The following is a 26,748-nucleotide window of genomic DNA, read 5'->3' as shown; positions in this document are numbered from 1 at the left end:
AAATTAACATCTCCAAATTTTAGGCAACAATATCTCCTCTCTTGACTGCAGCCCCCCCCCCCACTGTGATGGCCACCCTACTGTTTTGTACAAGTAATTTGGAAGTAAAGCTCTTTGAATTCAAGAGGGCTCACTCCCAAAGTAAGTGAGAACCGAAACACATCCTAAACAACAGAATATCAGATACTATCAGATACAGCAATGCTCATTACACTTGCATTACACAGCTGCTGCAACTGTTCCAATTTGTCTCTGACCTCTAATGGCCTTCTGCACGAGATAGGAAAAAACCCGTTTTCCTATTCCACAGATCATTGTCTTCCAGTTTGTAAATTCTTCTGTGCTCCCACATCAAACACTATCTATTGTGCAATGAGAGGCTTTCCTGAGGCTATTCAGCAATTGTCTGCCACAATTTGGCAGCTATTTGCTCATTACCCCACCCCAGCTCCGACTTGCATACCTTCAGCAAGTTCAGAGTAATGAAATGTGCATTGGAAATCCAGTGCATGGCATTTAGGTGTACTACGTGCTCTGCGGGGCCAGCTGTACCCTTTTGAGAAAGCTTGGCAAACAGCACAAACCTTCGGGGCAGAAGCACAGGCGACGGAGAGAATGCTATCCAAAAGTTTCAGGCGTGTCACTAGCTGAAGAACAGTCCTGCAGTCAAAACAAAGAATACAGCCACCTGCAGAGTTTCCATGTCTCGACATAGTGCCCTGCTGTAAGGCGCTAAGAATGACGTGGCCACACCAGCACTCTGCCCTCCTGCGACTGGCTTTCAGAAGCGTATCTGCATACTGAAGGCAGAACAACATAACCCAGAGCCGAGGGCCTTCTGGCAGTTCCCTCGCTGTGAGAAGCGAAGTTACAGGGAACCAGGCAGAGGACCTTCTCAGTGGTGGCGCCCACCCTGCGGAATGCCCTCCCATCAGATGTCAAAGAAATAAGCAACTATCTGACGTTTAGAAGACATCTTAGGGAAGTTTTTAAGGTCTGATGTTTTAATGTACATATTTTTAATCTTTTGTTGGAAGCCGCCCAGAGTGGCTGGGGAAACCTAGCCAGATGGGTGGGGTATAAATAAAATGTTGTTGTTGTTGATGATGATGATGATGATGATGATGTTTAGGGTTAGTAGCCCTTGATAGCCTTAAGTCAACATGATTTTGTCTTAAGGGCACATCCAGACTTTCTTTCACTCCACGTTTCGAAGCGTTGATTGTGCTTTAGGCATTGGGAAAGCCTTTGTTTGGATGGAGGGGAGGTTGTAGCCTCCACCTGCCCCTCCTCATTAAGGGTATCTTGTTAAAGGGATCCGGGGGTGTGGATTCTGTCTGATGCCCGGACGTGGGCTAGGGCCATGCCACTACCCCAATGGAGACCCCTCGGGGTGCCCCTAATTGATGCAAGTCATAGGGCTCCTCCTATTGGTGGTTTACCCTTAGATGGACTCCCTGAAGATGGGCAGGAGTGTAATATAGCCTGGCTTCACCCCAATGCCTAAGTCAAACCGCTCACATCTATAACCAATAAAGCTGTGGCCTATTTGAACCCATAAACCAAAATACTTGTGCCTGTGTGTTTATTATCCATCAGGGAACAGCGGGTTGCAGGGCCTTGGCACGCAAAGCTCCATGTCCCAGCAGCCCCCCCCCCTTGTAAAAAAACACTCTTTACTGCTGAATCAGAGCAAACGGCAATCCACAGAAAACCCCCAATTGCTTTTTGTTCCAATTCAGCGCTAAAGAACAGGTTTTCCCGGGGAGAGCATCAAGGCAAAACAAAAGAGCTTGGATGTGGTACTTTAAAGGGTGGACCTCGTCCTAAAAAGCATGGTGCAAAAGGTAGGCATGCATGATCTCTAATCCTCTTTTAGAGCCACTCAAACTGTTGGCCTCCATAACATTTTGTGGGAGCAGATTTCATTGTTTAAGTATGTGCTGTGTGTATGAGCGCACAGGTGCTCCCGCTGTCTCAATTTACTAGGGCTATAATCTGTATTTTCTGGGATCTATCCTTTAAAGTAAACTACAGCTATGAGGACCGATATCAGACTGCAAGAAAATAGGTAAGTAAACTGTGGAACTCACTCCCACAGCAAGCGGTGGTGGCCACCAACCTGGGCATCTGTAAAAGAGAGGATTGGACAAATTCATGGAGAATAACGCTATTGAAGGCTACTAACTGCTATTGCTCTGTTCTGCCTTCAGAGTCAGAGGCAGCACAGGTTAACCTCCCCAGGTTACATTCCAAGACACTGCATGTTTAAGCGCAATCACGTATAATTGAAACACCATTGGAAAAGCCTGCAAACATCCCATTCCGCCCCCACCCCACTGCCTCTTTTGGTGACTTTTCAGGTCACTTCTGGCTTCAGCACAGTCGCATACATATCAAATGCGCCTAAAACATTGCAGCCTGTACTGTTTCTGAATACCAGTTGCTGGAAAATGCAGGAGGGAAGCATGTCTGGCCACTTTGGGAACAGAACGGTGGACCTGATGCACCTACTGTGGCCTGGAAGGTGTGTTATAGAATTGGACAAAAGGATAATGCAATTTTAATGGTACAGTTATGAAATGAAGAAGTGTCAATTATATTAATTTGCAACTATACAAAATTTATCTGTGATGGGCTGCTTGATCCTTTGGAAACCAATATTCTTTTTTAAAAAATAATAATAATTCTATTTATATATTACAAAAAGAATCATGTGGGTTGTGGGGAGTGGCCAGTGACTTTTGGAAGGAGAATTAGGGAGTTATGAGCCTGTACCTATTTTTATCTGTGGACATACTGATGGGGTGGGTGACTGGCTGGCTGGGTTGTTGCAAAAGCATAACAGAATTACTCCCACAAAACACATCTGTGTCTGGAAGAAACACAACTACTAAACAACAACAAAAGTACTATTAGGATCTGCCTCACCGTGGGCCCTTTTTGTTCTGGCATCTAGTGCCATGTTCTTGTCAAGTCAACTTAAGGCAACAAAAATCCAAACAGATCCTTGCCCATTAAAACCCCATTGGCGGCATTATGCATGTAGCTTTTTTCAAGCGGAAGAGACTGCAATGCATTTTTAAAAAGTTTTATTTTTAAAAATAAAATTGGTACTTTGTCTTCTCAAGATCAGCTTTAATAAATTATCACCCTTTAGCTCAAAATACAACTTTTCTCATGCTTGTGTATCTGTGAAAGCCCACCTGCTGGGAAGCAAAGGAAATATTCACATACTCCTTAACATCTTATTCTCTCTGACATGCTGCATGGTGCTAAGAGTTCATTTGGGGGTAGGTTTATTCTAAATGAGGGATAAACCCCCAGGAATAAATTTGCAAGCCATCCCTGTTTGTTTTAGAAAGGATTAACAAGACCAATATGATACAGTGAATTACCATTGGTTCACAGGAGCCCAAAAGGTCAGGTCTCCCTGAAACCTCGTTGAAATAAGCCTTAATGGCCATTGGTTGAGGTGCTATGATGTCACGGAGTGCTCACCTATTCAGAAATGGTCTGTACCTAATTCACATGGCAAATGACTTCCCTGTGGTTCCCTGCTGATATTTACATTATACTCGTGATGACCCAGTGACAGACAGCTCTGGGGAACTCATTCTGGGCTGCTAGCCTTAACCCACATACCTGGGAGCAAGTCCCATTGAACAAAACATAGTATTAACGATGTAATCGGTTACACAAATTCATGGAACATAATGCTATCAGCAGCTACTATACAGGATACCTATGTTCACACTCCACTATTGGATGTGTTATAGCAGTTTGAAGGAATCTCAGGTGGGAAGAGTGCAGTTGGGCTCAAGTTCTGAACTAGATGAGTCCTGGTGCACCATAATTCTTCTTGTGCTCTTATGAAAATGGTAAACATGCCTAGGATTTTGCTCTTCCTGTCTTCATCCCCATCACACACACCCAGATAAAATGAACTCAAGTTTGCAACATCTGCAGCACTAGAAACGTCACATCACTAATCTACTAATCTGCACAGTGGTGTGGGAGGGGGAGGAAACAGATACGCAGAAGCACATTTCAATATAGCTCATCTGCTAAAATGGAAAAAAAACACAAAACCCTGCTTTGTTTCATACATCTCTGTCACACAGTCCCAACTCATGCCAAAAAATCTCACCAGGAACAGAGGTGGAGAGTTCTGCCAAGCACACTGTTATGATGAATGGAAGTTGAATTGGGTACGCCCTTTAAGGTGAGGACTGTTGTACCTCCAGCTCCTTCCACCATAATTCTAAAATTGTACACAGTTTTCTCAGGCCATCTTTTTCCCCCCACTTGATTTGCTCATGTGTAGGTTTCTTTTTTAAAAATTAAAAAAGGTGGTTCAGAAATAGCAAATTGAATGAATGGAACAATCTTTTGGAGTCTGCTATCCACTTGAGCCAACCATCTGCTTTCTGCGTCTCGACGTCTTCCAGGGGATGTGTAATATTGATTGGAATCTGGCTCTCTCTCACACACATACACACATGAAATATGAACCTTCTTTTCCAGACAGTTCAAAGCTGGGATACTGTCCATTTTGGTTCTCATAGTTTCTCATTTCTCCATTCTTCAATTCAGTTCCTCAAGCTTCTACAGCAATTTATTTATTTTTTATATAAAGACAAATTCTTCAGGAACATTATTCAGCATTTTAGTGCAAATTTCCCTCAGTAAAAATACTCCCCCCTATGTACACATTTCTTCTAATATGATGAATTTTTGTATGTTATTTTACTCATTTTTTCATTGTGATGCACATTTCCCTCTAAATTACGCATTTCTGTGACACCTCTGGATCTGTTGTAAGAGGACAGGAAGGTGGCTGAGGACAGACTGAGCTTTGGTGCCCCATTCACCTTAATGGATGAACCTCAACTGGCCTTCCCTCTGATCTTTAACACAAAGTTCTTGATGACACCACTTGCAAGGAAAGTATTTTGCTTTCCTCTTTTGTAATAGATCAAGCAAGCACTTTTCTAGAACCACCACCTGAAGTTCATTTCTGAATGAAGCATTTTATTTGATTCCAGACAATTTGCCCCATGAGAGAGATCCTGTATGCTTCTTCAATCAAAGGAAAATCACTGCACAGACAGTGTGCGAGAAAAATGTGTTTCAAATATACCAGACCTCCTCAGGGGGGTTGTACTTCCACCAGCCGCCATGATGACTCAGCCTACAAAAACATTAACTCTATTCTGAGGATCTTATGTTGCCCAATTCCAAACTCTGGGGTTCATCTGTCTTCCTGTACACATGTGATGCTCTAATTTCACTTTTTTTGTTTCCAACATGGTTGGACAGGCCGTGCTAATAGAAATGGGAAAGTTTTCCAGTGTTCTCCTCAGATTGAGCACAGGCTCAGGAGTGGGAGTCTCTTTCTGCCCACTGTCATGCAGTCTAATGGCACACCTCTTCTCCATTTATTTGAATGGGGACAGGCAGGCAGATACAGTGGTGCCTCACAAGACGAAATTAATTCGTTCCGCAATTCTCTTCGTCTTGCGGTTTTTTCGTCTTGCGATGCACGGTTTCCCATAGGAATGCATTGAAAATCAATTAATGCGTTCCTAGGGAAACCGCCTTCAGACCAGGTCCGGGGACAGTCTGTCCCCGGACCACTTCTGAAGGCTGGGGGGGGGACAAGGGCTTTTCTTCCCACCCCCAGCATTTTAAAAAACCCTGGGACAGCGGAGGACTTCTCCGCTGTGCGGGGCGATCTTAAAATGCTGGCGGGCGGCATTTTAAAATCGCCCCGGACAGCGGAGGACTTCTCTGCTGTCCGGGGCGATTTAAAAGCCCCTGGGAAGGCAGGCAGGGGGGACAAAGACTTTCGCCCCCTGCCCGCCTTCAGAAGGTGTTCCCGCCCCCCGCCCCACTTCGGAACAGCTTTCCGAAGTGGGGCGGTGGGGGCAGGTGTCCCCGCCCCCCCTCCCCACTTCGGAACAGCTTTGCGAAGTGGGGCGGCGGGGGCAGGTGTCCCCGCCCCCCCTCCCCACTTCGGAACAGCTTTGCGAAGTGGGGCGGCGGGGGCAGGTGTCCCCGCCCCCCTCCCCACTTCGGAACAGCTTTCCGAAGTGGGGCGGCGGGGGCGGGTGTCCCCGCCCCCCCTCCCCACTTCGGAACAGCTTTCCGAAGTGGGGCGGCGGGGGCGGGTATCCCCGCCCCCCCTCCCCACTTCGGAACAGCTTTCCGAAGAGGGGCGGCGGGGGCGGGTGTCCCCGCCCCCCTCCCCACTTCGGAACAGCTTTCCGAAGTGGGGCGGCGGGGGCAGGTGTCCCCGCCCCCCCTTCGGAACAGCGTTTTAAAATGCTGGGGGTCGGGAGCGAAGCGCTGCCGACCCCCAGCATTTTAAAATCTCCCCGGGACACAGGGAGATTTTAAAATGCTGGGGGTCTGCAGCGCTTTGCTCCCGACCCCCAGCATTTTAAAACCTCCCCGGGACACGGGGAGATTTTAAAATGCTGGGGGTCGGCAGCTAACGCTTCGCTCCCGACCCCCAGCATTTTAAAACCTTCCCGGGACACGGGGAGATTTTAAAATGCTGGGGGTCGGCAGCGAACGCTTCGCTCCCGCCCGCCAGCATTTTAAGATCGCCCGGGGCAGGCGGGGGGGGGGGAGGCAGGCGGGGGGGAGCAAAGACTTTTGCCCCCCGCCGGCCTTCAGAAGAGGTCCTCTTCTGAAGGCCGGCTGTGGGCGAAAGTCTTTGCTCCCGACCGCCAGCATTTCCCTATGGGCTTTCGTCTTGCGATGCAAGCCCATAGGGAAATTCGTCTTGCGAAGCGCCTCCAAAACAGAAAACCCTTTCGTCTTGCGGGTTTTCCGTCTTGCGAGGCATTCGTCTTGCGAGGCACCACTGTACTGTACGGAGGGGTTGGATCACAGGGAGGAATGGCAATCTGCCTGCGAAGGATCCATCCCCTCTGATTTTTTTCCCAGCAGAGTCTCGCTCCCTCCCAGGAGGGAAAGGGGAATGAGGCTCCCAAAATATGCAGCAGAGGCAAAATCAGAGGATGAGGGAGGAAGACTCTTATTCTATCCCCATATCTTTAACCAACAAGCACTTCTTTATTTTAATTGTATTTGTTTTGCCAAAATCTTGCAGTGGCATTCCACTTTGGAAACCAGGGCTGACAACAGACAAATGAAGTAGGTGGGCATTGTGGTTCTTACACTTTTCTTCCTCATGAGTCACTTGAAAGTTGCCAATGATCTTGGTGAACCGCTTAAAAGATTTTTTCTGCCTGTTGTAGCAATTGAAATGTGCTGTGCTTGACGATGTATGATTTTAAGCGTATTTTTAATTGCCATTTTTTAAAATTGTGTTTTATGGCGTTACAATCTGTGTTATATAGAACTCAAATTGCAACACAGCAAAATGCAATGGAAGAACTGAAAGAAGCAATAAAAATACAATTAAAAATCAAAATGACTATTTAAAGCAGACATGACACAAGACAGCTAACTTAACCTAGCAGAACACTGGCGAGCCACAGACCACAAATTGGGAACTCCTGCAATACAGCACGTTATGCACCTAAGTACTTATTCATGTGACAAAATCATCAGACACGTGCCAGTATGCAACTTCTATATAAATGAAGGATTGCTCTCACTCGTAATCCTTTCCTATGGCATACAGCCAACATGATTTTGGTTCAGTTGGTTGACAGCTCTCCAAGCCTGAGGCATCTGGGTTGGATCTGCTTTTTCAAAACTCTTGCTAGTCTCCAAATATCACACAGTACATCCCAATCCTTTTACTATTAACTGCTACACTCAACTCACGTTTGGAGTTTTAAGACTTTCAGAACACAAGAAGCAAGATGGCTCCAAGAACAGCAGACTATGCAAGGCCTCAAAAGTGCTAATGTTTCCATTCCATTCAAAGTAATCTAGAATAAGATATTGGCTACATCTTTCACACTTCCTGTGGAAAGTATCCACAATTAAGCTGTTGAAAAATCTGATTGTTCTACTAGAGATTGCATGGGAAGCTGGAAAGGATTGTTCAGCCACTTGCCATCTTTAAAGTGTTATGATTTATTCTCATCGTATCTCTCCTTGACATATCCTAATGCCTGCTCCTCACCTTTCTCATCTCTTATGGAGAACAGCCACAGAATCGTAGAATTATAAAGTTGGAAGGAACATTGAGGGTCATCTAGCCCAAACCCTTGCAATGCAGGAATCCTTTCCCCAATGTAAGGCTCGAACCCATGACCCTGAGATTAGGAATTGCATGCTCTACTGACTCAGCTTTTCCAGAAGAGTTAAGATCTGCAATGGACAGAGGTCAGTAGGAGCGCCATTGTCCCTTCCCAATTTCTCCACTTGTTTCTGGGAGATTTTTTCTGAATTCTCCAGTCATAAAGACTGGCCGACACACCAATGTGACGAGTAACTTATAACCAGAATCTTAATATGGGTAAATCTGAATTCACAGATTCTCGTTGAAATGCCTGCTATTTCACATCATGCTATTCTGCAACCAACCTGATTGGTAGTGAAGGGTCTCCAGCATCCCACCAGTCCTTCGGTGGGCTAATGTACATGCACCACAGTTCCCAACTGTATCCATGGGCTGAATTTTCATAGCGCTGAACCTCAAAGGTGTCCTGCTTGATATTGTCAATAGAAGGAAGAATGACTCTTTTCCTGTTTTCCTGGATCCGTGAAAGAACAGGCTCAGCCCTGAAAAGGAAAGCAAAACAGCTTTGAAGGACGTAGGCATATCGATCCTAACTGGGGTGGGAGATGAGGAGTGGCAGCTGCTCCTTCGCTTCTGAAGGCCTACCTGCCCACATCGCCTAGGGCAAATGGTAGGTCCTTGTGGATTACTGCAGCCATGCCGTGGGGTTTCCCCCAGACAGACCCCTAGGAACGCCACACTCATCGCTGAATGACATAAGAACTTTGGACTGTTGAGTAAAACGAAATTTCAAATCTAGTACGGCAATAGATTCTGACAGGATATAAATAGAATCATCTATGTATGATATTTGCATTTGAAATGTAATGAGATGCATCAAAATTCCAACAACCTGCACAACCATAACCATATGACTGCAAGGCTTCTTTTTCTTTTATTTTCTTTTTGCGTTCAGGGCTTTTACACAGACTGCTTCAAGGAAGGTACTTACAGTGGCTATGTCTACTCAGAAGCAAGCCCCATTGAGTTCAGTGGGACAGCCCCCCCACCCCCCAATTAAGAGAGTACAGAATTACAGCCTAAATCCGTATTTGGTGTCCGTTTGCCTGATTTGATTTATACACCCTGCCCTTAACAGCCCCCTGTTGTCAACATGCCCCAAAGCTTTCCTCTGCTTTTGGGAAGATGAGAGACCGTGTACTTGAGTCACCTTGAGATAACACGAAATGCAGGTAGCTGAAACGCTAAGCCCTTCAGCAGCATCACCCGCTGTTTTCACAAAGCTTTTATGATGGTGTTCTCAGGATCGTAATAATAATAATAATAATGATAATAAAATAATAATAATAATAATAATAATAATAATAATAATAATAATAATAATAATGCTTTTTTAGAAGCCAATTCTTATTGAAACTGTGAACACTGGGGGGGGGGGTAACTTAAGGAAGGCCACATCTGCAATACATTTTTAAAGCACCATTATACCACGTTAACAGTTACAGAGTCAGGGAGCTATTGTTTGTTAAGGGTGGAATTGTTAGGGTTGCTGAAAGTTATGTGGAGACCCCCATTTGTCTCACAGAACTACACTTTCCAAAATTCCCTGGGGAAAGGGATTGATTGCTAACCATTGTAGGAATTGTAGCTCAGTAAGGGGAACGGAGTCTTCTAACAACTTGGGAACTGTTGTTGTTGTTGCTGCTGCTGTTGTTGTAATAATAATAATAATAATAATAATAATAATAATAATAATAATAATAATAATAATAATAATAATAATAATAATAATAATAAGCAACAACAATAATAAATGTGTGTGCCATCCTTCATTTGTATATCTCAGGGTGGTTCACAACATAAAACTACAAGATAAAAAACACAAAATGCATAATAAGAACAAATCAATAATGCCCTTCCCCCCTTAAGCCAGCATGGTGTAGTGGTTAAGAGCGGTGGATTTGTAATCTGGTGAACTGGATTCGCTTCCCTGTTCTTCCACATGCAGCTGCTGGGTGACCTTGGGCTAGTCACACTTCTCTGAAGTCTCTCAGTCCTCAATCACCTCGTAGAATGTTTGTTGTGGGGGAGGAAGGGAAAGGAGATTGTTAGCTGCTTTGAGACTCCTTAAGGGGAGTGAAAGGCGGCATATCAAGTCCAAACTCTTCTTCTTCTTAAACTACAGTTCCCAGAAATCTTTGTGAGAAGTATTGACTATTAAAGTAGTATGCATATGATTCTATAATTCTACCCCAACCCCAACTTCAAAATCTTGGTGGAAGGTGTGTGTTTAAATTTGGGGGCTCCTTCATAGCTTCCATTTGGTTCTGAACATCTACCTTGCGCACATACATTGGAATTCAGAAAGGGTCACTGATCTTTTTGAGGTCCCTTCTATATCTTATGGCTTTGAATAAAGCAATGGATTTCCCCATTTAGATTCATGTGCTCCATCCCCATAACCATCCTGGCTGTGAGACTCAGAAGACCTGCTCCCTGCCTTGCAGGCCTTTCCCCACCTGACTGATTCCAGCTACGAAAGGTGAGGCTGAAGACCCAGGTGAGCTTCCATAGCCGCTGCCCGCCATGAACCACCATTGGCAGGATCAGCAGCAACAGCAGCAGATACGTTCCATGCTTACGATGACATTTCATCTCATAGAATCAGAGAGTTAGAAAGGACCTCCAGTCCAAACCTCTACAATTTAGAATCCCTTACGGGGATCGAACCTGCAACCGTGGAGCTGTCTGCACCACATTCTAACCAACTGAGCTATTTATTCCCTTGCTAATTATGCTGTTCTAAATGCACATTTTATATTTGACATCCTTCTCTGGTGTTTTATTCTGGATTGTTTTATTTGATGTATGTTGTAAACAGCTTTTAGATACCCCACCCCTTAAAAATATAAAGCAGTATCAAAATGAACTGAACAACAATAAAAACAGCAACATAATCCAAAGCAAAGTCCTGCTGTAATTGTAAAGCTCTCTGTGTAGTAAAACACAAGGGGGAATTCAATGCTCCATACATCAAAGAAGCCCTTTCAAAACACAGGAGTTCAGTCAATTATAGTGTCCTCCTTGCTCCACCTGCCTTGCATGAGTGAAAAACCCAGTTCTGAAGAACAAGTGACTTGAGCGATAATAGCATTTAGCTTAGCTCGGCGTACAGGTGCGAGCATTGAAAATAAGCCTTCTGAACACATCCTTCAGCTTTATTGTTCAAAGGAAAGCTCAGGTGACTCCACTCAAAATCTGTCACTCCTCCACCATGCGTGTTGTGTAGATATGCCACTATTTTACTCCTGGGTGCTTTCTGCATCTTTTTCAAAGCACACAATGAAACATGCATTATAGGCTCACGTGCCACACATATTTCAAGAAGAGCAAAGGAGATGGAATTTTCTTTCTTTCTTTTTCTTTTTTGAAAAAAAGAAACATAACCTGTTCTGTTGTAAAAACATAGGAAGAGGAGGGGGGGAGCAACACTTTTCTTTCAGCACAGAAAAGTAGAAACAGCATAAAGCCCTTTCATAGCCTTGACACTCCAGAAACAGAAGCGTGTGTGTGTTGTGGAGACATTTTGCAACATGTCGTTGACACAAATTAGTAGTCAATTTATTCTGGACTGTCCATACAGTGGTGCCCGCCCTGTGAAACACCCTCCCATAAGAAGTCAAGGAAATAAACAACTATCTGACTTTTAGAAGAAATCTGAAGGCAGCCCTGTTTACGGAAGTTTTTAATGCTTGATGTTTTGTTCTGTTTTTAATGTTCTGTTGAAAGCCGGCCAGAGTGGCTGAGGAAACCCAGCTAGATGGGCTGGGTAAAGGTAAATGTAAAGGTACCCCTGACCATTAGGTCCAGTCGTGACTGACTCTGGGGTTGCGGCGCTCATCTTGCTCTATGGACCGAGGGAGCCGGCGTTTGTCTGCAGACAGCTTCCGGGTCATGTGGCCAGCATGACTAAGCCGCTTCTGGTGAACCAGAGCAGTGCACGGAAACACCGTTTACCTTCCCGCTGGAGCGGTACCTTTTTGTCTACTTGCACTTTGACCTGCTTTTGAACTGCTAGGTTGGCAGGAGCAGGGACCGAGCAACAGGAGCTCACCCCGTCGCGGGGATTCGAACTGCCAACCTTCTGATCGGCAAGTCCTAGGCTCTGTGGTTTAACCCACAGTGCCACCCGCATCTCTCTGATGGGCTAGGTAGAAATAATAAATTATTATTATATTATTATATTGTACAGCACTTCTCCTTATTAAGAACTTAAGAGTTTTATCCTCTGCTAGACCCATTCAAGTGAATAGGTGCGGCTAACTTAGGCTTATTACTTTTAATGGGTTTACTCTGAGTAGAACTTAGCTGGTGACAATCCGTAAGTATAGGCAACACCCACCCACCCCTTTACGCCAGGGTTACGTTCCAGGGCACCACACACATCTGTCTTATCTATTTGAAACCCCTCTGAGAAAAGCCTGGAAATACCCCATTCCACCCCTTTTTGTGATGTTTCTGGGTCACTTCCGGGTTTGGCACAATGTGCATATGTGAGGCCGCATATGAACATGTGTAAATTGGCAGGTTGCCTTTACATAAGTAGAGCACTGTTGAATCAGGCCAATGGCCCAACTAACCCAGTGCCCTATTCTCACAGGAGCCAACCAGATGTCCATCAGAAGACCACAAGTGGAGCCTGAGGGTACGAGTATTCTCCCCACCTGTGATTCCCAGTAACTGGTATTCAGAAGCCCTCACTGAGTCAGAGAATCAGACAATTGTAGAGTTAGAAGGGACCCTGAGGATCATGTGGTCCAAGCATAGCGAAACTCGGCCCTCCAGGTGTTTTGGGACTACAACTCCCATCATCCCTGACCACTGGTCCTGTTAGCTAGGGATGATGGGAGTTGTAGTCCAAAAGCATCTGCAGGGCCGAGTTTGCCTCTGCCTGATGTTGTCCAACTCCCTGCAATGCAACAATATGCAGCTGTCCCATACAGGGATCAAACCTGAAATCTTGGCATTATGAGCACCACGTGCTAACCATCTGAGGCTTCTGGGATGTCCGTAGTACCTCTGGCAGAGGAGGCAGAACATCGCCACTGTGGCTCGTTGTTTTGTGGGGATTCCTGAACGATAATGACACCTTATTGCTCTCTGGCTGGGGATTCTTGTGCTACAGCACAACAAAAGTGGGATGAAAAACAACAAAACCTGGAACATCTGCGTTATGAAAATTTGCAGGATTGCAGCAGAATGTGACAGGTAAAAGGTAAAGGACCCCTGATAGTTAAGTCCAGTTGCAAACAACTCAGGGCTTGCGGCGCTCATCTCACTTTACTGGCCGAGGGAGCCGCCGTTTGTCCGCAGGCAGTTTTTCCGGGTCATGTGGCCAGCATGACTAAGCCGCTTCTGGCAAACCAGAGCAGCACACAGAAACACCGTTTACCTCCCCGCCGGAATGGTACCTATTTATCTACTTGAACTTTGACGTGCTTTCAAACTGCTAGGTTGGCAGGAGCAGGGACCGAGCAACGGGAGCTCAATTAGAAATTAAGCCAAATTGTCTTCTCCAAAACTTTAGCAAATTCAAACGACGTTGAAAGCATGGCCTTGCGTAACTATCCCAGTGCCATCACAAGCATAAATTATCATGAATGCACGTTTATGTCTGGAGAAGTCCCAGGAGAGGCATTTTAAATGGCTTTTTGCTGCCTCCCACTTATTTTTAGTGTGGGAGACTTAGGCTAATGTAACCATTACTAACTTAAAGGGCGGAATTCATTGTTTCACTACTATAAATTTTCCATCCATGCAAACATTGCAGCTTGACAGGTGGAATTATCTTCCCCCTCCCCCCCCTTCCCCGGGTTCTGGAGGTTCTCACACCCACCCCAAGCCAATCTTGGGATGCATGGGGTGCACCGCAAGAAAATGGACAGAAAGCCCAGTTGCATAAGCAGAGGTCCTTGCAAAGGGCTTTCACTGGTGGGGGACGTTAGGTGAACCCCATCCAGTGTGTTCCTGGTGTGAGATCATGAGGCTGAATTTGAGGCAATGAGGGGTAGGGATGGAGGGGAGAATGTGTTCTTGTTTTTACATCTTCATACAAGCCAACCCAATTTTCACTTCTCCAAATTCTGTGATACGGTTTTCCAACAACAGCAACAAATGTACAGTGGACGCTTGGGTGGTGAACCTGATCCGTGCGGGATGTTCGCAACCCGCAGCATTCGCAACCCACAGAGGCGTGTCTGCGCATGCGCGGGTTGTGATTCAGTGCTTCTGTGCATGTGCAAAGCATGATTTAGTGCTTCTGCGTGATCCCTGAAACCCGGAAGTAACCCGTTCCAGTACTTCCAGGTTTTGGCGGGTCCATAACCCGAAAAAACGCAACCTGAAGCGTCTGTGACCTGAAGTATGACTGTACATATTATACGGGAATGCACCCAAAAAAATCATGTATGAGTGAAAATATTTTTTTAAAATGTATTGTGTTAGGGAGAATTGCTTGCCCAAATACATATATTATGCAAATGCATTTACAAATGCAGCCTTAAATGGAAACAGACACCCTGGTTGCCAAACAGTGGCAAATTTCAGCAGTGGCCTGTGTGATGCTAAATTTGGCACCCCACCCTGCCAATTCTTATAATTTTTTTATTTTTTTATTTAAAACCCACCCATCTGGCTGGGTTTCCCCAGCCACTCTGGACAGCTCCCAACAGAATATTAAAATTAATAATAATAAAGTGATAAAATATCAAACATTAAAAACTTCCCTAAACAGGGCTGTCTTCAGATGTCTTCTATAAGTCAAGAAGTTGTTTATTTCCTTGAAATCTGATGGGAGGGTGTTCCACAGGGTGGGGGCCACTACCGAGAAGGCCCTCTGCCTGGCTCCCTGTAACTTGGCTTCTCAAAGAGAGGGAACCGCCAGACGGCCCTCGGAGCTGGACCTCGGTGTCTGGGCTAAGTGCTGGGGGTGGAGAAGCTCCTTCAGGTATACTGGGCAGTATCGTTCTGGCATCCCCTGCAGTGTGGCGCCCAGAGGGACTACAGTGGTCATACTATCCTGAAGCCACCTCTGTTGCAGGATGACCAGCACATTGTTCTACTAATGAGTTAGCGCTGGGGCCTTAAGTGCTTCACGTACCAGCCTGCTGTGAACTCCACGTGTGCATCGAAGAAGCCAGTGATCTGGCCCAAGGCAACCTTCCAGCCTTCGATGCGAGCTCGGATGAGGCCTTCCCTTTTCTGATTGCGGACCACCTTCACCAGGCCAGGGTATCGCTTGTTGACATACTCTTCCAGGGGCGCCTTCAACTCCTCTAGAATGAGAAAGAGAAACCCAAAGAACTGGAGTGACACAGAGACTTTTGGAGTCAAAGCAGAAGCTGAGATGTTCTCATATAGGACACCATCTCAATCAAAGTGCCACGTGCCAGACCAGGGTCTGTACACACCTGGATTGAGAACCTATCATCTTGGCTTCCAATTGCATATTTAAGCCATGGTTCAGAAATTTTTTGACATAAAATACAAGAATCAGACTAGTCTACAGAACAAGAATAATAATAAAAAACCCAAAAAAATAAAAACCAGGAGAAAAAGGGAAAGAAAATAACTATAAGGCCATTTACCATAGTTATATCATATATTAAAGGTAAAGGTAAAGGGACCTCTGACCATTAGGCCCAGTCATGGCCGACTCTGGGGTTGCAGCGCTCATCTCGCTTTATTGGCTGAGGGAGCTGGCATACAGCTTCCAGGTCATGTGGCCAGCATGACTAAGCCGCTTCTGGTGAACCAGAGCAGCACACAGAAATGCTGTTTACCTTCCCGCCGGAGCGGTACCTATTTATCTACTTGCACTTTGACGTGCTTTCAAACTGCTATGTTGGCAGGAGCAGGGACTGAGCAACGGGAGCTCACCCCGTCGTGGGAATTTTAACCACTGACTTTCTGATCGGCAAGTCCTAGGCTCTGTGGTTTAACCCACAGCACCACCCACGTCCCTATATCATATATCAGGGTTGCCATATTTCAAGGAGTAAAAATCTGGACACAGTTGCTCAGCTGCTTTGGGGCGATAGTCCAAAAAGTTGTTGAGCTTTTCCTGAGCAATCGTTCGAAGTTGTTGAGCTTTCTTTGGGGGGATGGCAGTGGTGGACGGCGGGCTTCTGAAATCATCGTCTAGGAGGCAACAAGCTGCACAGCGCTTCCGCCGGGGAACAGACGAAATCCCGGACATTTACTATTTAATTAATTTCCCCCCTGGGTGACAATTTAGCACCCACCTCCCAGACATCACTGGAATTTTGCGGTACATATGGTGACCCTATTATTTATCCACACACAGAGAGGCAGACTCTCACATCTCCAACTTACAAGCATACTTCTTCCCTCACCTTGGGAATCTCTTTCCCCCTTCTGACTGTCTCCTTCCTGTGTCTGTCCTCCTCAGTCCAAGGTAAAGGACTTCTTCCCCACTCACCCACCAGCTTTTCATCTCAACTGCTCTCACTTTTCATCTGCCCAGTCTCTCTTTGACATTCCCAAAACAAGCCATGGCAGGCCATTGTTCAACAGGTTCAGCACTCCATGTCAAATAATATACATTGGGGAAACCCCCACCCATTGAATTTCTGTCTGTTGTGAAGCTGTTAAAAGCGTGGAAGTGTCACTACAAAAACCAAGGGAACAGCAACCCAACCTACTGAAACTGGCTTAATTCAATTATAAATCACTGCTGCATCACAGCAAACTACTTCATTGCAGTTGAAGATGGCAAATTGACTGAGGCATGATTTTCATTCAATAATTAGAAAAGACGGGGCTAATTTGAGAGAAGCACTAAATCAAAAGAGTGGGTTTTTTTCCATTTGATGCACTTAAAAGTTATTTTCGTTCCTCACACAAAGTACTTCGCTGCAGTTAAGGCTGGGAAATATATATTAAGCATTCTTCTGCTCCAGCCCTAAACATTCACCATTTCCATTAGGAAGAGCAGCATAGAAAATAGTTTGTATTTGATGTTCAACATTGGGGAAATCCAATTCCCCATTTTCATTTTTTCACTAAAACTATAAGAGAAGCAGAGACACACACAAAGAGAGAATCCTTAGATCTTCAGAGGTGAAATGAGGGAGAAGATTCAGATACTCATCCATGTAGGAAGCCAGTTGCTATCAAGGCTGGAAATGTAACATAGAGAAAGTGAATAGAGAAAAGTTTGTCTCCCTCAGTATGGGAAATGCGTCCAGAAGACAAAAATCTATCGAAGAGTTAGTGATCTGACAAGGCTACCCTTCGTGCCTCTGTTCCTTCTCCCTCCCTCGCTCCTGTTAAGTTTTTTGATGGTTTGAGAACAGTCTTCAATGCCCTGAGGAGGTGAAACCACCCCCCACAGCTGCCTTAATCAGTGGGGGGGGGGATAATGCTGGGTACCTTCAGTGCTGGATTTACGTATCAGCTAAACAAGCTATAGCTTAGGGCCCCACTCTCTTGGGGGCCCCCCAAAAAAATAAAAGGAAAAACAACCCTGGGTGTACATTTCCAAAATATAAGATAAAAAACAAATAAAATAAAATATCACTGGTTTGCTCATTTCTACATATAGGGTGCCTACATTCTGCATGTGCAAATGGCTTTAGATATCTTTTAGATCCATAAATTACCATATAGCGTATATTCAACACAAAAAACAGCGGCAATTTGTTGTTGACAAAGGACAGCTGGACATATAAAGGGCCCCATGACCTTCAGTAGCTTAGGGCCTCAGCAAACCTAAATCCGGCCCTCGGTACCTTCTTTGATGTTGGACATTGTTTTGAGAAAGGGAGGCACTGGGAGGAGGTTGCTAATGGATGATCTGCACGTAGCCAGCCTGGCAAGCCACACAGGCTATCTATAAAATCGGACGGTTTGGGCAGAGTTTCTTTGAAGCTTGTGCACGGACTGACCGGCCGCAGGGCCGTGCAAACTGAGGCTACCTGGGGGAGCTGCTTCACTGCTTCTTGGGGGCTTCCAAGTGGCAGATTGAAGTGCTTGCTTGGTATATATACATTGCTTGCTGTTTGAGAAGAAGATCTTTAATCTTCTCACTCACTTGTGTATTTTGTATTGCTTCTGAATCTCTCTCTCTCTTTTTAATAAAAAAAAAAAAAAAACAACCCACCTTGCCTTGGGCAAGACACCCCTCGCCCACTGCAACTCAAGAGACATTCAGAGAAGCTGCATGTTAGGAGATTGCAGACAGACAAAAGGAGGTACTTCTTCATAAAGTGAACAATTAAACTATGGAATCCACTCCCACAAGAAGCAAGCGATGACCACCAATTTGGATGGCTTCATGAAGATTAGTCAAATTCACGGATGCTACTTGCCCTGACGGCAATGTTCTACCTCAACCGCTGGAGGCAGTTTGCTTCTGAATTCCAGTTTCTAGAACCACACTGGAGGAGAGCGTTGTTGTGCCCATGTCCTGTTTGCAGGCTTCCTGCTGGGGCTTCTAGCTGGCCAATATGAGAATGGGATGTGGACTTCATGGCCCCCTGGCCTGATCCAGCAGGCTCTTCTTGAAGCAATATAAAACCTCTAACCATGAGATTACTTGAGGTGCAGAATTGGGTTTCTTTCACCCCTGGCACCTTTCAACATGCAGCTGCCCTACAAAGAGAGTGAGACCACTGGTGTATCTAGCTTAGTATTAACCAGCAGTGATGCTCCAGGATTTCAATTGAGGATCTCTTCTGGCCCTAGTTGGAGATGCTGAGAAGTGAACCTGGTATTTTTTGCATGCAAAACATGCCCTCTATTGCTAATCCAGAGCTCAGTGGGTCAGTGGGCCTGGCTGTTAACCAGAAGGTTGGTGGTTCGAGCACACCTACGGATTGTTGTGGGTACATTTCCTGCATTGCAGGGGGTTGGACAAGATGGGCCTGTGGGTCCCTTCCAACTCTCCAATTCTGATTCTTCCCAAGTCTCATTTCTTACTGTGGAGAAGGCTTGATGCAGCCTCTCCTGTTCTGGGAGGGTTTCAGTCAGCACCTGCGTCCACGATCAGGTAACTGTGATATCAGGTGATTGAATGGTGGGCACATCTGACCTGTCAAATTTGGCCCCTAAAAGGGTGGAGAAAGTAACAATCCAGTTCTCCACTCCAGGAGTATGGGAATGAAATTTGTTGGTCCATGAATCTGTTAGAATTCCTGCTCCATGATTGCAGTCATGGGATTTTTGTCTTTCACATGATGGTGACTTGGGCCACACCTGCACCATCCATTTAAAGTACAGCTATACTGCAACTGTTCCTCATTTCCCCCCTCCACTACACCTCCACAGCACTTCTGACAATGAGAGGTATCATCTGTCAATCAAATCCACCTAGAGATTCTCATTTATAGTCAATGCCTTTTGATATTAGGCATAACGTTCAAGTTGCAATGAAATGGCTGGTTTCTGTGTGCTGCTTATCTATTATCCAAGGTGCAATGGATATCAAGGTTCCATGTTATGTATTTAAAGCACTATGTGACCATTTTAAATCTCATGTCTTCCCCTAAAGTATTTTGGGGGCCATAGTTTGTTAAAGCTTCTGAGGGTTGTCAGGAGACCCCTGTTTCCCTGGAAAGTTCCCTGGAAAGACAGATTGATGTTTAAACCACTCTGGGAACAGTACCCATAACAAGCTATATTTCCCAGGACTCTTCAGGGGAAGCCAGGACTGTTAAAATGGCTCATATGGGTGGGAAATTGGCTCTTTAGTTCCTGCACACCCCAAGGTTTTTGTTCCACTCTCTTCTACAAATACTGGTGGGAGAAAAACAATCTCACTGCAGAACTTCAGGAATTATTCCAGTTTCTCTTTCTCAGAGTCTACTGCTGGTAAAGACATTTGCAAGGTCAACATGCTTTGGAGATAAGTGGCAAAGCAGGCTGCTACTTCAAGAGAATGTAGGAATAAGAAATAAAAGCAGTGGTAAACAGCAGAGCGAAACCTCATGGGCTCAGGCTGAGATGGCGTCAAATGAAATGGGTTCGGGGCTCGCACTTTGAATGCGCAGACTTCTTGTGTGTGCAAATAAAGCTCTATTTGCAGGACACAGTTCCCCTCACGCCGCACAGCCATTGCCCCCCATTTATTGCTCTGCCTTTTATGCCAAAGCGGAGATGCAGGAACAAAAGGGGAACATCAAAGCAGCTGCGTGGCAGATTCCCACTCTGCCCCTCTAAACGGAAGTCACTTCCCTTCTGAGGAAATTCAAAGAGGCAGAGATTATAAATTGTCTCTAAGTCCCATAAGGCTGGTGTTGGGTTTCTTCATAGCATTGTTTTGACATAAGGCAATGCCATTAATATTTCAAAGTGCAGGCTTATGGCGCAGGCTCAGCACCACCCAGGCTGCAAAAAACAAGGTTTAAGTTGTTCATGAAGGAACAGGAGGCAGCTGAAAGTAGAATGCAAGCAAGATAAGTGGGAATTTGCAGTGTAGTTGGGATCCCAGGTTGAATTCCTGGCAGCTCCAGGTGGGAATGGGAAAGAACTGTCTAAAAGACTGGAGTGTCCCTGACAGCCTGGCTCCATCTGTGCTATACATTTAAGCATCATTATACCACTTTAATGAGACACGGGTGGCGTTGTGGGTTAAACCACAGAGCCTAGGGCTTGCTGATCAGAAGGTCGGCGGTTCGAATCCCCCCAAGGGGGGAGCTCCCGTTGCTCAGTCCCTGCTCCTGCCAACCTAGAAGTTCGAAAGCACGTCAAAGTGCAAGTAGATAAATAGGTACCGCTCCGGCGGTAAGGTAAACAGCGTTTCCGTGCGCTGCTCTGGTTCACCAGAAGTGGCTTAGTCATGCTGGCCACATGACCCAGAAGCTGTACGCCAGCTCCCTTGGCCAATAAAGCGAGATGAGCACCACAACAGCAGAGTTGGTCACGACTGGACCTAATGGTCAGGGGTCCCTTTACCCTTTACCTATACCACTTTAAACCACCATGGCTGCCCCTCCCAAAGAATTATGGGAACTGTAGTTAGTTAAGGGGCTGAAAGTTGTTAGGGGGCAACCTATTCCCCTCACAGAGTTACAATTCCCAGATTCCCCATGCAGATGGATGGATTGTTAAAGCAGTCTAGAAACTGTAGCTCTCTGAGGGGAATAAGGGTCTCCTAACAGCATCCTTAAACTATAGTTCCCATGATACTTTGGGAGGGAGAGCCACAACTGTTTAAAGCTTTCAACAATGAGGCAATATATATTTGCCTAAGCTTACTCAGAGAATTGATGCTACATTGCATCAGTTGGGGTTACATTCATTAAGAGGCTGGTGAATGTAATGTAAACGAATAATAGAGAGCCCAAACTACAGTTCCCAGGATTCTTTGGGGAAAACTAGGACTGCTTTTTTTAATTTTGGAAAATGTATTTATTTGGTTTTTCAAATTAAAATTTTACAGAGATATATCAAATATAAATAATAAAAACAATATTCCAAGGAATCTCCTGGACTTCCACCCTCCCTTTTGTGGATCCTATTATTAATCAATTCCTCTTGCATCTTTTATGATGATCCATATCCTTTACCTCTTCCATTACGTCCATAATTCAACCTTAAACTACAAGTGATATTCCAATCCTACTAACGATTTTAACTGTTTACAGTGGTCTTTAAGATAAGCACAAATTCTCCCCATTCCTTGTTAAAATTTTGGTCTTCCTGATTTCTGGCTCTTCCGGCCATTTTTGACATTTCAGCATAGAAGCTAGGACTGTTTACAGTGGTGCAAAACTGCTTTAAATGTATAGTGCAGATGGGGCCTTGGTTGGCTCTTATTTGTCCTTCGCTCTGGTTCCACGCACTGTTTGAACTCCCTGCCTCCCAATGGACCCCCAACCACCACTGCTGGGTATGAAATTCCCAAAACCACCCCATCAAGGTCACCCTTTCTAGCTGAACAACTTTGGTTGACGGTTTTCAGTTCAAATGCCCTAACACAAGCATTTCACTGTATTTGGAAAGATGCCCTATCTAGAATTCCCCATGCAACCGAATGATCCACAGATCATGGGTAGGCAAGCTAAGGCCCGGGGGCTGGATGCGGCCCAATCGCCTTCTAAATCCGGCCCACGGACAGTCCAGGAATCAGCGTGTTTTTACATGAGTAGAACGTGTCCTTTTACAGTGGTACCTCAGGTTAAGTACCTAATTCATTCTGGAGGTCCGTTCTGAACCTGAAGCTGTTCTTAACCTGAAGCACCACTTTAGCTAATGGGGCTTCCTGCTGCTGCCACGCCACCAGAGCACAATTTCTGTTCTCATCCTGAAGTAAAGTTCTTAACCTGAGGTACTATTTCTGGACTCTGTAACCTGAAGCGTATGTAACCTGGAGTGTATGTAACCCGAGGTACCACTGTATTTAAAATGCATCTCTGGGTTATTTGTGGGGCATAGGAATTCGTTCATTATTTTCCCCCAAAATATAGTCCGCCCCCCCACAAGGTCTGAGGGACAGTGGACCGACCCCCCACTGAAAAAGTTTGCTGATCCCTGGTCTACTTTTTATTAATAGCAACTGTGGCACCAGGTGTGGTGAGGAGGGCAGATATATATGTAAGGAAGGAACATATCAAATTTACCCTTCTCATCCCCTGTCCCTAATGCACCCTTCTACTCCTAGGAAGGATGTCCCCTCCCTTAACTAGGTGCTTCCTAGTGGGTTTCTGCATAGCCAATCCTGAATGATTCATGAGGCAAGGAGATAAGAGGACAAAATTAAGAAGTGTGGTTTGAGCACAAGGGAGTGCCAAGATGCTATGAAAGGCAGCGGACAGTTGCACAACTTCCAGGTAGCTCTGGAGTCCAAGTGAGCATCCACTGGAGGTTGGTCCATTAGGGCAAAGGGTGACTGCTTTGAGAATGGCCTGCACGCGTTGTCCTCCAAAGGGATGAGCTCACTCACCTTCGTCACTGTTGTCATCTACGAGAATTATCTCCTTCAGCAGGTGAGCAGGTGTGTGATTCACTGCACTGTGCACTGAACGCAGGATGACCGACAAGGCCTCGTTCACGAAGATAAAAATAATAGAAATCTGTGGGAGGTCCTTTGGGTATTTCAGCTCTTTACACCTGTAAGACAGAGAGGGAGCAAAGCAAAGTTAGCCAAAGACTTAGGACTTAGCTACATTAGTCAAAAAACAGTGTTCTGAATGCGTTATAAACATGCAACACCAGATAGTGCTGGGGAGCAAAAAAAACCAACAAAAAAAACGAGGTGATCCATAACCTTTTGTTATAACAATTTAATTTCTGACTTATTTATAGTGGTTTTTTCCTGTGTGTAGATCAACCCTTAGAATACTTTCTATAACCATCAGAAGCAGAACATCCAAAAGAACTGTTATTGCATGGAACCAGGGATGAATGAATCGGCCAGTTTGTTTCCATGTCACTTTTGCCTGTGTGTTTTTTCATAAGTCTGTCCCAATTTTGAGCCAATCTGTTGTTGGTTTTTTAATCCACGTAGAAATTTGCATTTAAATACATATTTTCCAAACCTATTTTCTTGCAAATTACACATTTGAGCAGAGAAACTGCATCAGAACATTTGGGGAGGGCAAAAGCCAGAGGAGAAACTGGGTTCCAATCTGCACATTAGTCTGAGAGATACTAATCAAGTCAGTTCCTGTCTAAAATCATAGCTGAAATCCAATTCCTCAAGTATCCTGGGAAAGACCTCCTGGGCTTCCCTCCTACATGGTTGCAGGATCAGGTCCAACAGTCAAGCAGGGCTTGCTGGTGGAAGATGTCTGGGAGATGAACCGGATGTAGAAGACTTGGGGAGAGACACTGTTGTTGACAAAGCTGGCTTGTTTCCATTAACCGTAGGGATAATGAACCATCATTTATGTTCCTACAACATGCTAAAGTACATCAAGCATAAAAGAGAAGCAGAAACCTTCCATCTCCTCCTCAGGACTGCAGTGGATGAAAGGAGAGTACATGAGCTTCAATGCTGCCCATCCTTCTACCACTAAACTATGGCTTAGCATGACATCTAAAACTAGTTCAATGAGTTCACTTTTCACCCTGAGATTTAACTTTGACTGAACTCTGAAGGAGGACAAGTCTAGCAACTCACAGATAGATACCAGGGAACAGGAACTGACCCTGTTAAGTAGCAGCAGATGGGATGCACAGATACTGCATGCAGCAAACTGTATAGATTTAGAATCCTACATGACACTAAGAGCTGTTTGACAGTGGAACAGACTCCCTCCGGAGGTTGTGGGCTCTCCTTCCATGGAGGTTTCTAAGCAGAGGTTGGATGGCCATCTGTCACGGATGCTGTAGCTGAGATTCCTGCATTGCAGGGGGTTGGATTAGATGACCCTTGGTGTCCCTTCCAACTCTACGATATCCACTAGGGTGTAACTATTGACCTCTAACGACAAAAATGGGGACTAAGGAGAATGTTGGGGGAGGGGATACCTGGTAGGTTTTATCGTATGTAACACCACTGCAGCAATACATCTCTCAGGCAACTCCACTTTTTCCACTTATGCAGTAAACTAAGTGCCCATAAACATATTTCAACATTTGGCTTTTGAATTATGGCAAGCGTTGCTGTGCTTTCTGAAGTAAAGCACCTCTGGGGCTTCTCCCCAACAGTTCTATGTGCCTCTATGACTTGTGGGATTAAAGACCTAAGCAGGCAAATGGCCTTCCTGGTTATGGAGATAAACAGCATGCCTGGATTGGACCTCCTTTGAATACTGTTATATTGATGGAAAGACACCTGAACTATGCCAAACTTTCATGGAGCAGGCCTAGCTACTAGCAGCAGCAAAGGCAACTCAGTTTTAGCAAGTTAATAAATTTCCTTAATGCCTCCACTTTGCATCCCACAGAGATTTCTGGTACCATATTAGAATATAGGAGACAGAAGGATGAGAGTGTTTTGCCTGGAATAGCTTCAGAGCTCATGTTAAGAATTCTTTTAAGTGCTTGCCATTTTAACAGAGAGGTATACTACCATCCTTGTTTGCAAGCAAATTGGTGTGGTAGAAAATTCCCATATTCAAGTGGTCAGGGATGCTTCCTATATAGTTGGCTTAATGAGATCAGAGCACCAGAACATTGCTTGGAGATCCCAATGTAATGTGGATTAATTCTTCACACACAGGTCTGGAGAACCCATTCCAATCAGCATCGGGGGGCTTGTACAAAAGGGGCACAATGGCCCCTTTGAGGTCTTCCCCACGAATCCACTGAGCCCCCAACTCACCTCCCCCTTGCTAATGAGATTTAGAGGATAGCTTCCTTTCTCTCTCTGGAAAAGTACAGAGAGCTGAAGGAGGAACTTAGAAAAATGACACTCTTTCCCACTTCCTCTTTCATCTTTGTGGTCTCCAAGGTGAGAGCAGAGCCAAGCACAGTGTGGCTTCAGTGGCCAGTTCCTCCTGAGTACACAAAAGGAGGAACCACCTGCCATTGAAGACTCGCTGCACTGGGCTCCACACTCGGCCTCCTCCCAACGATGTGATGTCATGTGCATGACATCACATGTGCACGGTGCACAATGGGCCTTGGGCACAGCTTGGCACCTCTGGCCACAGCTCTGCCAAAGAGTGCATATGTTGCATAGCAAAGGTCTCCCGTTTATGAAGCAAGGCATTTGTAAATTGGAAAGATTTCTAGTAAATAAAAATAACAATGCACACCACCAATTGCCACAAGGTGTTAGCGGTGAGAGGCAAGCCCAAAATAACTTCAAATCATCCAGAAATGCAATGCAGCTTTTGTCCACCACCACTTACTCTTCATAATAAAGAGCTATTTGTCGAGTTGCTTTTGATTTCCAGATGAAAACAACCCTCTTTCAAATATCCATTCATACCCAGAGTGTTAGTTATTGCCTCGATTAAAGCGGCTGAGTTGAAGGATGCTTGATTAATTTTCTTCCACACAAACACCGAGATCAACCAGAAAATTAACTGAGCTGTGCATAATTACGTGGAGCATCTGAGAAGTCGTTAAGAGAGAGAGAAACTTCAGAGTTATATTTATGAGACGTCCCTTTCCCAGCTTCCCTAAGCTGAACGACATGCTTTGATTTAGATGCTTATTTTCCTTTGTGCTTTGCTCGTTCCTTTACGCCTGCCACCTTTCAAAAGGAAGATATCCATAGGAAGTCAGTTTATGTGTAATTTATGAAGCACCAGGTAAGAAATCTTTCCTCTGAACAAAGATGTGCCTCTCCCCAAAGACTTGATGATGAAATCCTTTGACAGAGTTGGCAGCAACAGAAGCAGTGCCAGAGTTACGTTACATGTAAGGACAGATGAATATGGCCGTTTCAATTTCTCTCGGCTCCTCATTTTCTCAATCTTAAATTCAGTGCTCCAGTTTTGCGGCAACTTACAATTCCCTCCCTGCCCCAAAACACCCCTCATGAAAATTCATCAGCATTCTAGCAGGGATTTCCCCCCCTAAACATACCCATTTTTGTACACAGTTTGGACTAACCTGCATATTTTTGCAAATAACTTTCCATACGCATTTTTCATTCTATT

At 45.1% G+C, this 26,748-nt stretch overlaps 1 protein-coding gene across 1 annotated transcript in view; it reads right to left on the bottom strand.

Moving 5' to 3' along the window:
* The window catches only part of GALNT17 (polypeptide N-acetylgalactosaminyltransferase 17), a 117,121-nt gene that overhangs the window by 40,117 nt on the left and 50,256 nt on the right, over positions 1 to 26,748 (bottom strand). Inside the window, exons 3-5 of the mRNA XM_081173015.1 lie at positions 23,136 to 23,302; positions 15,330 to 15,504; positions 8,515 to 8,712 (exon numbers count right to left, since the gene is read on the bottom strand). Of these exons, the coding sequence (XP_081029141.1) occupies positions 8,515 to 8,712; positions 15,330 to 15,504; positions 23,136 to 23,302 (540 nt within the window). The remainder of the gene's footprint in view (positions 1 to 8,514; positions 8,713 to 15,329; positions 15,505 to 23,135; positions 23,303 to 26,748) is intronic.

This window comes from Podarcis bocagei, assembly GCF_964188305.1.
Source record: "Podarcis bocagei genome assembly, chromosome: 15".
Lineage (NCBI taxonomy): Eukaryota > Metazoa > Chordata > Lepidosauria > Squamata > Lacertidae > Podarcis > Podarcis bocagei.
This window is presented reverse-complemented; position numbering and strand designations above follow the sequence as displayed.